Source organism: Neophocaena asiaeorientalis, unplaced genomic scaffold (assembly GCF_003031525.2).
Source record: "Neophocaena asiaeorientalis asiaeorientalis breed wild unplaced genomic scaffold, Neophocaena_asiaeorientalis_V1.1 scaffold657, whole genome shotgun sequence".
In the NCBI taxonomy this organism is placed as follows: Eukaryota; Metazoa; Chordata; class Mammalia; order Artiodactyla; family Phocoenidae; genus Neophocaena; species Neophocaena asiaeorientalis.
This window is the reverse complement of record NW_020172727.1, coordinates 570,764-583,079: the sequence shown is the minus strand read 5'-3', so window position 1 is coordinate 583,079 and position 12,316 is coordinate 570,764. Positions and strand designations below refer to the sequence as shown.

At 44.8% G+C, this 12,316-nt stretch overlaps 1 protein-coding gene across 2 annotated transcripts in view; it reads left to right on the top strand.

Annotated features, from left to right (window-relative positions):
- The window catches only part of REPS2 (RALBP1 associated Eps domain containing 2), a 221,126-nt gene that overhangs the window by 131,799 nt on the left and 77,011 nt on the right, over window positions 1-12,316 (top strand). For both annotated transcript variants that reach the window (XM_024740315.1, XM_024740314.1), the window contains exon 13: window positions 853-989. In XM_024740315.1, the coding sequence (XP_024596083.1) occupies window positions 853-989 (137 nt within the window). The remainder of the gene's footprint in view (window positions 1-852; window positions 990-12,316) is intronic.

The following is a 12,316-nucleotide window of genomic DNA, read 5'->3' as shown; positions in this document are numbered from 1 at the left end:
AATTAATTTAGAAAATAAGTAGGGCTCTAATATATAGTCTAGCTGTGCCCCAAGTTTTCTTCCCTGGCTCATAGGCAGGCAGTCTCAGAACATTTTAAAGATATAATTTAGAAACTGAGACTGGAATTTGAATGAAACCTATGTAACCTTCTAGCTATGTGACCTTTAGCAACTTACTTAGTTCCTTTTTCATTAAATGCCGTGAATTGGAGTTATAATCTCTGAAATTGCCTAGTTAGCTCCTGCCTTGTTACAGATTGAGAGAGAAGGTTAAGAGGAGGCTTTTGCTTTGAAAATTTCCCCAAACCTGTATTTCTCATGGTAAGACAACCAAGGCCCCTCAACCTGACTGATGTGTGTTTTCCTCTCCTGAATTTCATTTGTGGCATATTCCGTTGAACATTTGATTCTTACTCTCAGCTTATCTGTCCCAGTTCCATATGTGCCTGTTATCACGTTTGCATGTAAACAGGAGAAGGGTTCTGCGGTCAGTTAATACCATGAAGCCCTTCTATTAAAGTATGGAAGTACCTAAGTGGAAGGGTTTACGTGTTATTAACAATTCCAATCGAAATGGATTTGAATTTACAGAAAGCGTTCCCTCTGGGGTAAGTTCAGGTCTAAGGTATAATAAGAGCAAAGAGGTTAAAAAAGGTTGTGACTCAGGTTTGGGGGTCGGGCGCTTATTGCAGCTGGTGTGGTATCCAGGGAGCAGCACCGTGCCTGGCTCCTCCGGGAACTCAGCAAGCCTTGGCAGTCGCTTTGCCTTTTGTGGGTATTTTCTGTTTCAGCCCAGTTTCAGAGAGGAAAGCTTTGCTGTCTGCCTTCTGACCTTCCCTTATTTTGCTGCAGATCCTACTCTAGCACCTCCATAGAAGAGGCCATGAAGAGGGGCGAGGACCCTCCCACCCCGCCACCGCGGCCACAGAAAACCCATTCCAGAGCCTCCTCCTTGGATCTGAATAAAGTCTTCCAGCCCAGTGTGCCAGGTGAAGTGCCCCTCTGCGCCCCAGCCCTTCCCTTTCCTGTTGGAGTCATTGGATGGGTGTCACTACAGAGGCCTCTGTGGGTCCAGAGAACGAGCAGACCTGGCCCGGATGGCCTTCACGTGGCTGGCACATAGATATCACGTGTGTCTGGAGCCTTGCCCACATTTGCTATGGACCAGGAATTATGAAATTCTGTACCCAGAGGATGAAAATGCTTCCTCCCCAGACAGTGCACTGAGTGTGTGGCCAGGGTCTTGTTCTCTGCGTCGTGGTGATTTGTGTCCAGGATTGCCATCTGTGATTTCCTCAGACGCTTACGCCGTTCTTCTGTGAAAGGTCTCGGTGGTCAATGCCTGGCCAGAATTTTCTGCATTTTATCCTTCTGGTGCAGATCCTGTGTCCTCCAGGCTTAATGCTTAAGGGGGCTCTGCTTTCTAAATCTGACTGATGGTTAGGTGTTTAGTGTGGGCATCTGGGTCAAGGGCTCCTTCAGTTGGGCTGCTCTGGGGCTTCTGGGGATGGGACTTGCTCAAGGCAGCTGCTGTACAGCTGGGCTGGAGGTGGGGAGTGTGGGGCGGCCTGTCTGCTCCCCTGGCTCCCTGTGAAGAGGAGCTGTTCTCCCGGGAGCCTGCGGAACCGCAGATGCGAGCCATGCCTTCACATGAGTGAAGGTGCTAGCGTACAGCTGCTGTCCCAAGTGTTATTTTGGGAGGCGCAAGGGCCTTTCCACTGACTAATGCAGGCAAGCTCTAAATACAATGATTTCCTGGAACTTTTTCTGTATCTCTGTGCATTTTAAATCAAGCCAACCTCAGATGCTAGTGATTTGCAGATGAATATCTGTTTTACTAAAGCAAGGAAAGAATCTCCTTGGCTCACACATGAGCATGACCCCTGTGTCCCGGCAGAGCTCAGCATGTTTTATTTGTTCTAATAAAGTACTCTCCTCATCGTAAAGTTATAGATTGTTTTTTAATATACCAGAATCTGGAACTCTCTATGAAATTTGATTCTCTGCCATGAGTTCATCAGATAAAAATTTGTCTTGAATTTTCCCCCATACTTTGATCCAAATTCTGGCATAGTTTCATAGTAACTGGTATTTGGGGTGGGAGTAGCCACGGATGATGATGCTATAAAAAATTCACGTGGCTGGTGGATGTTGACCTAGAAGATTTTTCTGTGGACACAAGAAGATTAAAACAATCTGGGCAGCCGTCTCCATACGTTTTCCTCGCAAGGAGAGAGGCTGGAAACATGCCCCTCCCCCTCAGGCTGTGTCTCTCTCCCCACGAGGAGCGCCAGCTATGCTGGAGAATGGACGGGCCGTGGCCTTTACCACGTGGCACCCGAGAGTGGGAGAGAGAAGACTGAATATGGAGTTCAGCTCAGCTGCTTATTAACTGTCTGATTTTCAGCAAGTGGCTTAATCTTTTCTGCCTCTCAGATTCCTAATTTCGAAAACAGGACCAACCCTCCAGAGAATTACAGGGTGTTGATGAGGTAATAGATGTCATTCAAGTAGTGCCATGTTTGGCTCCTAGGCACTCACTCCCACGGCAGACCGACGGGGAGAGGGGGTTCTGAGGAAAGCCCCTGACTTCCTGACCCCCGGTGGGACAGTTCTGTGCCTCGTTCCTCGCAGTCCCCAGGACGGCTCGCAGAGGTACCGAGCCGTGGCCACCTGTGGCAGTAGCCCCTCATTAACATACCTTGTCTGGGTCCGCTGCCCTCCTGCCCTGTCGTGCTCGCCTCACACCGAAATCAAATGCCCGCTCCCAAGTCCCAGCGGTAGGGGCTGCTTTCAGGAGAGCCTGAATTCAGACGGCTTCTCTTTACGTCTCCGATGTTGATAGGACTTCAAGGGAAAAGTATTTTCATTTGATAAATGCCAAAGAATAGCTAGGTGGGTGACATCTGTATTCATAGCTTAATTCCACTGTCTTTCCAGTACAGGTTTACACAAATGAAATTTTAACAAGCAGTTTAAAGTGATCACATGAGAAACAGCATGTCTGCATTATGAAAAGCAGGTGGTACCATTTCATCTACTTAATTTGTTTGCCTGTGGGTTAATTCTCACAGGAAAGTACAAGGCTCTGTCTAAACTGTGTAGAATTTTAGCGTAGTGCATATTGCTAGAAATTACTTATTAAAACTCTGACAAGCTAGGAAAGCACGAGGTAGAGTCTAAACCAGTCACCATAGCACCGTCAGCGAGAACCATGGTGCCCACATAGTCACCCCTCTGCCACACTTGTCTTTATGTGTCACTCTAGCTAAGCTGGGTCACACTGTGCTTGCTGTCCTATATCCTGAGCTTCCTGATTAACCCTCTTTCATAATATGGAGCTGTGTCATTTCTTCGTGCCTGGGTGACGTGGTTGGTTGCGCCCTGTGGGGCTTTCTGTGTCCCCGTCTCCCCCCATCTCGTTCTCCTGTCTCTTCCTCATAGTGTCCTCTCGTGCTCACATGCTGCTCCCCTCTCCTCCCCTTCCCTCTCTGTTTCTGTCCTCTCCGCCCGCCCCCACGGAGGCATGGACCTCTCTTTCCCAGGCTCCGCCACCAACCTCTCTCTGCTCTCATGTCATAAACAAGGTAGAGGTTATTAATGACTTCGTATCTATGTCTTTGTTTCCTTGTCTACTTATTTTCTTGGGCTGAAGTCGGAGATGCTGAGTCAGAGGCCATATACCTTTGAAGTGTAGATACAGGTTGCCAAACTGTGCTGTCAAAAACTTGTACCTTATGAACTTATCCCACTGGTTACGTCGCCTGAGAGTGTTTCCTCACACCCTCATCAGCACTGGGTAATGTTCATCTTTTTAATCGTTACCTATCTGATAGACAGTTGTTTGCATTTCCTTGATTCCTAGTGAGCCTGAACATCTTTTCCTGTGTTGTTACTAGACGTTAATATTTCTTCTTTGGTGAATTGCCCGAGTGGAGGCACACTTAGCTTCCGGCGCTCCTGCTCTTTGCCCAACCACAGAAACCGCTTGTCTCCTCTTCATTTTTCCTGTGAGGGCCTGGACCTGTCTTATCTCAAGCCCTTGGGAATGTGAAGGTGGCCTTGGGGAGGCTAAGCTAACCTGCTCCTTCATGCGGTCCGTGTTCTTCCAGCCCCCAGTACCCCATCTTTTAGCCAACTTTATCACTTAAGACAGACTCTACCTAGGCCATCCTGTTTATAACAATAGAAGAACGAGGAAAGGGTAAAGAAAACAGGGAAAGATAATGTGCGATGAAATAAGATATGAACTTGAGTTGAAAAGGAAAGATAAAGTGAAGCTAATGTTTTTAAAAATGAGAATCACAGGACTGTGAAAAACAGAGTGAATGAGGCTAAGTTGCTGAGTCAGAGTAGCCTAAGGTGGAGCGATAGTGTGGAGAAGAAGTAGGATGGAGAGAAGATGCAAAGACGCAAGAGTGAAAGAGGGAAATGAAGGAAAAGGTGAGATGGTTGTTACATAGTGGTGATGATGTTTATACAGAGGGAGAAGCAAATAGGATAAGAGCCTGAGGAGACCAAGTGGGGGCGAGCCCACAGACTCGGTGTAGGATTCAGATAGCATTCAAAGGACTCTTGGGAAGGAAGGAATAGCTCAGAAGTGGGTGGCACTAATGCCTTCAAATTTATGATAGGTAACATAATATGGGGAAGAATAATGAAGGATTGTTTTAGATTGTAAATCTATAAAAATGAACCAGGCCAACTCTGGCAGCGTGGGATAGTTGGCTTTAACCTTGATATCTGCAAAGAGGGTGTGAACATGTGATTTGTAGGAGTCTAGACTATCCCAGGGCTCGAGATAGGTAGGTGCTAGCATTACACCTAAAGCGTGTGTTTTCATAGGGAGAAGTTGACATAATAGGATCGCTGTGCGGAAAAGGGAGCTCACCTTTGTCATAGCTGATTCAGGCCGTGGAGCCATCCTTTCACAGTCCCATTGTAGCTGCTCTGTTGGAGAGAAAAAAATGTGCAAGAAGGTCTAAGGCAGTGATGATGCAAGCATACAAAATCTAGAGGCAGTCAAGCCTGGGACTTGCTCAGTGAGGTTTAGATTTTATAGCTCTATACTTACAGCCACATAACATGTTTTATTCCTGAAATTCCTGTGAGAAAAATCAGCCAGTGAAGACGATACTTTTTAGATCCTAACCTCTTTTTCCTCACTGGAACAGTTGTTTTCATAAGGCTTCCCCCCTCCCCTCATAAAAGGGTTTTTTCTGTTTCACTGTGTGGGGTGGGAACTCCCCTCCTCCCACTCTTGACACTGCCCTGCCTCCTCCAAAGCCATGGGTTTGCAGCCCGAGGTTTCCATAGTGACGGTCAGCTGCCTCAGTGCTACACACAGCCCTGTCCAGCCACTGAGCCTCCGCCTGGCAGAAAGGGCAGAGATTACGGGGAGCGGGGGGAGACGTAGCCATCCCTTTAGAGATTCAGACCAAGAATCTTCATCATGTCCGCACAAATCTAACAGGGGCAACTTGGTCCCTTGGATAGAGCTAGCTTCAGCGCAGTGGGAAAGGAAGTCCCTGGTAGGGCCGCCACTTCCCAGTGCCACCCCACTTACGTTAAGAAAGGAGAGTGCATTTTGGTGGACAGCTCTTTCCACCACATCCCGTATGGCCGAGGACACTGAGAGCCACATGTTAAAACCATTACGATGGCCAAACGAAACACATCCATGGGTAGTATCTGTCGATGGGTAGATAATGTCCTCTCTTTGCTTTAGACACACTGATAATAAAAGTTCCCTCCATGGTTAAGAAATTATGGTACATCCATCTCATGGAATCTTATGAAGCTGTTAAAAAGAATAAGGTACGTGTACTAAGTGGAGAGCTGTCTGAGACGAGTGAGAAAGGCATTGGTGCATGATACGTATGTTTTTCATTGTATAGACAGTTTTTCGGAAGGATACTTGAAAAAGTGGTAACAGTGGTTGCCTCTGGGGAAGAGAATAGGATGACCGGGGCCCAGGTGTAAGAGAGAAACTTACTTTTCATCGAATATCCATTTGTATCTCTTCAGTTTTGCCTCACGTATAGATATTACTGAATACAAAAAATATACTTTTCACTCTATAGCTGCAGTGACCAGATGGCACCTGAGAGTACCACAGATGGCCTTCCCGGATGACTCTATCTGTCTCAAACCTGCCTACCAATCTGTATCCAGGGTATTTTTACAACCGATCTGCTGCCACCTCCTAGAATGGAGCTGAAATGACAGAGCATTCCAGAGCATTGTTTAAGGCTCTGATATGTTCTTCGGATTCCTCCTCAGTGGCCCTCCAGCACTGAGGAATAGTTTTGGAGGACTTCGCATAGCCTCCATTGTGAGATGTATGGATGGGCAAAGGGTTGTGATAAGGGCTCTGTCTTAATTTGGTGGTGGGGGGGATGTGTTTATTGAGTGATGAGCTGAGAACAATCTGTCCTGGGTTTTCTACAGATGAATATTTCTTTCTGCAACTTTAATTAATTAATTTATTTATTGGGCTTCTCTGGGTCTTCGTTGCTGCACACAGGCTTTCTCTATTTGCGGCGAGCGGGGGCTACTCTTCCTTGTGGTGCGCGGGCTTCTCATTGTGGTGGCTTCTCTTGTTGTGGAGCACAGGCTCTAGGCACGTGGGTTTCAGTAGTGGTGGTGCATGGGCTCAGTAGTTGTGGCTCGCGGGCTCTAGAGTGCAGGCTCAGTAGTTGTGGTGCATGGGCTTAGTTGCTCCGAGGCATGTGGGATCTTCCCCAACTAGGGCTCAAACCTGTGTCCCCTGTATTTGCAGGCAGATTCTTAACTACTGCGCCACCAGGGAAGCCCTCTTTCTGTAACTTTAGAAAAGGTAAACCCCTTGGGAGTAAGAGATGGTCTCAAGACCAAACTTGCCTTTCAAGTTTTCTAAAGGATGAATTTGGCCACACAGATGGCTGTGACCTTATAGATTTCCTTATTGTATCATTGCTGTGAGAGCTACTTGTTCCCTTTTAAAATCTAGTAGGATTTTGAAATCTAGTGGAATTATGGGATTCCTGCCCCATGCCCAGACTTTGGGGTCCACAGTACATAGCCAGCCAAGGGTTCAGTTTGTCAGTCTAGACAGTTCTTTTTTTAAATGAAAGCTTTACTGAGGTATATATAATCCACGTTCTATAAAATTCACCCTTTTGAAGTGTACAGTTTAGTGGCTTTTAGTGTATTCACAGTGTTGTACAGCCACCAGTATTGTCCAATTTCAGAACATTCTCACCACCGCAAAAGACACCCCATACCTGTTAGCAATCATTCTCCACACCGCGCTCCTCTCCCCAGAGCCATGGGCAATCACTAACCTACTTTCTGTGTCTATAAATTTGTCTGTTCTAGACAAATATATATATATATATATATATAGTGTTTTGTGATGGGCTTCTTTCACTTAGCATCATGTTCGCAAGGTTTATCCATGTTGTAGAATGAACCAGCACTTCATTCCTTTTATGGATGAATAAATAATATTACATTTTATGGATATGGCACATTTTATTCATCCATTTATCAGTTGATGGACATTTCGGTTGTTTCTACCTTTTGACTATTATGAATAGTACGGCTGTGAACATTCATGTACAAGTTTTTGTGTAAACAAGTATATGTTTTCCTTTTTCTTGGGCATATACGGGAGTGGAATTTCTGGGTTATATGTTAACTCTTTGTTGAACATTTTGAGGAACTACTGAACTGTTTTCCAAAGCAGCTGTACCAGTTTACCATCTCAGTAACTATGTATGAGGATTGCAATTTCTTCATATCCTTGAAACCTTTGTTACCATCTGTCCTTTTTATTTTAGCCATCCTAGTAGGTCTGAAGTGATGTCTTATCATGGTTTTCATTTGCATTTTCTAATGACTAATGATATTGAGCATCTTTTCCTGTGCTTGTTGGCTACATTTATGTCGTCTTTGGAGAAATGTCTATTCAGAATCTTTGCCTATTTTTAAATTGGGTTATTTGTCTTTTTTTGTTGAGTTGTAAGGGTTCATTATATATTCTGGATACAAGTCCCTTTTCAGATATATGATTTACAAATATTTTCTCTCATTTTGTGGGTTGGTTCTTTCACGCTTTTTGATGGTGTCCTTTGAAGTGCAAAAGTTCTTCATTTTGATGACATCCACTTTATCTGTTTTTTCTTTGGTCATTTGTGCTTTTGGTGTCATATCTAAGAAACCATTGCCTAAGGCTTCCCTGGTGGTGCAGTGGTTAAGAACCCGCCTGCCAATGCAGGGGACACGGGTTTGAGCCCTGACCTGGGAGGATCCCACATGCCGCGGAGCAGCTGGGCCCATGTGCCACGACTACTGAGCCTGTGCTCTAGAGCCCGCAAGCCACAACTACTGAACCTGTGCGCCACAGCTACTGAAACCTGCACACCTAGAGCCTGTGCTCCACAACAAGAGAAGCTACGGCAATGAGAAGCCCGTGCACCGCAGCGAAGAGTAGCCCCCACCCGCCGCAATTAGAGAAAGCCCACGCACAGCAACAAAGGCCCAATGCAACCAAAAATAAATAATAAATAAAATAAATAAATTAAACAAAAAAAGAAGATACCATTGCCTAACTCAGGGTCACAAAAATTTACTCCCCTTTTCTTTTAACAGTTTTATATTTTTAGCTCTCACATTTAGGTGTGTGATCCATTTGAGTTGATTTTTGTATATGGCATGAGATAGGGGTCCAGATCCATTTTTTTTGCATGTGGCTGGGGTCCAGATCCATTTTTTTTGCATGTGGCTACTCAATTGTCCCAGTACCATTTGTTGAGAAAATGATTGATTCCTGTTGAATTTTCCTGGTACCCATGTTGAAAGTCAATTGACCATCAACGTAAAGGTTTATTTCTGGACTCTCATTTCTATTCCATTGATCTATATGTCTATCCTTATGCCAGTACCATACTGTCTTGATTATTACAGAATTGTAATAAGTTTTGAAATTGGAAAGTGCATAACTACCCACTTTATTCTTCTTTTTCAAGATTGTTTTGGTTATTCTGGGTACCTTGCATTTTCATATGAAATTTAGGATCAGCTCGTTAATTTCTGTTTATTAAAAAAAAAAAAAAGCCAGCTGGGATTTTGTTAGGGAGTGTATTGAATCTGTAGATTAGTTTGATTAGTATTGCTATCTTAATATTTTTTCCCCAACTTAATTGAGGTTAATTGACAAATAAAAATCATGTATATTTATGGTGTACGCATGGTGTTTTTGATTTTTTTTTTTTTGCGGTACGCGGGACTCTCACTGTTGTGGCCTCTCCCGTTGCGGAGCACAGGCTCCGGACGTGCAGGCTCAGCGGCCATGGCTCACAGGCCTAGCCGCTCCGCGGCATGTGGGATCTTCCCGGACCGGGGCACGAACCCGTGTCCCCTGCATCGGCAGGTGGACTCTCAACCACTGTGCCACCAGGGAAGCCCTGTTTTTGATTTTAACAATATTAAGTCTTCCAGTCTTAATGGAAGAATGTATTTTCATTTGTTTAAGTATTTCAACAATGTTTTGTAATTTTCGGCATACAAATTTGTACTTCTTCAAATTCTTACAGTCAGCCCTCTGTATCCTCAGTTTCTGCATCCACCGATTCAACCAATTGTGGGTTGAAAATATTAGGGAAAAAAATTCCAGAAAGTTCCAAACAACAAAGTTTGACTTTGTTGTGCACCAGCAACCGTTTGTATTAGGTAGTATACGTAATCTAGAGCTGATTTAAAGTATATGGGAGGATGTGCATAGGTTATATGCAAGAATTACATCATTTTATATAAGGGACTTGAGCATGCTTGGATTTTTGTATCCACAGCGGGTCCTGGACCCAATCCCCCAGGGATACTGAGGAATGACTATATTTTATTTCTTTTGATTTTATTCTAAAAGAAATTGTTTTCTTAATTTCATTTTTGCAATCTTCATTTCTAGTGTATAGAAATATAATTGTTTTTTGTATATTGACCTTATATCCTGTAACTTTGTTGAACCCGTCTATTTGTTGTCTGGACACAGCTTATCCTTAACTTAGATAATGAGGTAGGGAACATACTCATTATTCGACTTCAAACTGTTTATCTAATCCTGCATCTTTCCACAAGTCAGGGAGGAAATCCCTTTTAGTGTTTGGGAAACATGGAAAGAATCATTACTGAATGCTTGCAACCAGTTTTACTTTTTCTCTCATTTGTGAAACCAATTGATCTAGTCCCATTTATTGAATAGTATATTCTTTACCCATCAGTATGCAATGTCCACTCTGTCCTAAGCGAAGTTTCCCTATTTGCAAGAGTTGTTTCTGGGCTCTCTACTCCATTAACACCAAGTACTAGGTATCATAGTGTTAACGGCTGATATGAATTCGAGGCTTACTTTGTACAAAGGACACATTTAAAGTACTTTATATGCATTAACTCTTATCCTTACAACAATCCTAATGAGGTAGATGCTGTTTTATACTTACTTTAGAGATGCAGAAACTGAGGTACAGAAGTTAATTTGGCCCAGGTCATGGAGCTAGTTGATGGTGGAGCTAACGCTCAAACTCATGCAGTCCAATGCTGGAGCCTGTGCTCTGCTGCCTCAAGAAGGGGCAAGTATTTCTCTTCTCTCTACCCTACTTGCCTCTCCCAACTTGTCTATTTGGCCAGATATTTACTAGGCACGTCTCTCTCTGTTCAGGTGCCTCTGCTGCAGATTGAGTTCTTAAGAGAGGGTAGAAGGCAGAATGCTATTATTCCTGTTGGTTGCAGGCCTCACCCTGCTTCACCAGCCAGCCGAGGACTGGGATTCATCTCCAGACCTGGACAACTGGCTGCTACTGCAGTCATTTGTCTTTGAAGGGCCAGGGAATGCCTTCCAGTTTTCTAGACCTGAATCCTTGCTTTCAGGCCTGGTCTTGTTTGTGGAGGGGTCTATCGTGAGAAGTAACACACTCAGAATTCATGAAGTTTTCCCCTTGGGCTTCTCAGTGGTTGATAGATAAAAGGTGTTGGCTTTTATGAAAGGTATAGTGTCACTTTGTCATGAGATTTGAAGTCTGGAAGTTCATTTAAACATAGAGAAGTAGATGTGACTGGGCTGTTGGGCTCGGTGAACATTTTTGGAGGTAAAAATACAGGGCTTCCCTGGTGGTGCAGTGGTTGAGAGTCCGCCTGCCGATGCAGGGGACACGGGTTTGTGCCCCGCTCTGGGAGGATCCCATGTGCCGCGGAGCGGCTAGGTCCGTGAGCCATGGCCGCTGAGCCTGCGCGTCCGGAGTCTGTGCTCCGCAGCGGGAGGGGCCACAGCAGTGAGAGGCCTGTGTACTGGGGAAAAAAAAAAATACAGTCCAGGTGCTTCAGGTTTGTCTGTGCCAGTGTTCAGTGTGTTCATCCAGACTCAGGCCAGTCTCAGCCTTTCGAAGCTGTGGTTGCAGTGTACTGTCTGTCTTTGGCTTCTTTTTGCCTTTTCCTGTTCCTTTCTCTATTTATAGAGGTTTCTTCTTTTCCAGTAAGTGATGTGAGAGTTTCTATAGTAGCACAGTGCATGCTTTGTATCTGTAAAAGACAAAAAGTTGGAGGTTTACAGAGGCCTACTGAGGTGAGGGTACAGCTGGTCCTGCCGTTGGGCAGCGTGCTTTCTCTTTTAGATCCACCGTCCAGTTTTACAGCCCTCCCTGCTGGCTGAGTGCTTTAACTAGGGAGTGTGGGGAGGAACAGGACTGGAATCTCTGGAGGATGGGGTGGGAAATATTAGTGTAACCTTTATTTTTAAAATGTTTGTAAAACTCGTTTGAGTAATAGAAAAATACTTTCTTGTGTATAAAATTCATACATTACAGATGCGTCCCTTAACCTCATCCCCACCAAGCCCAGTGTCCTCCCCTGGGAATGTATTTCTCTGACATTTTCTAGTGCACTTATTAATGTATATGTGTACCTGTGACATCATTTTTGTTTTTTGTATTTAAAATAATTGGCGTCACGCTGTGCATGTTTCCCCCAATGCTTTTTCATACTATATTATTTCTTGGAGATATATCCATATCAGTACTGGTAATTTTGTCATTCTTTTTTTTCTTGCGGTACGCGGGCCTCTCACTGTGTGGCCTCTCCCGTTGCGGAGCACAGGCTCCGGTCGCGCAGGCTCAGCGGCCATGGCTCACGGGCCCAGCCGCTCCGCGGCATATGGGATCTTCCCGGATCGGGGCACGAACCTGCATCCCCTGCTTCGGCAGGCTTGACTCTCAACCATTGCACCACCAGGGAAGCCCATGTCATTCTTTTTATATGTGCTCTACACACTGGCTACTCCGTT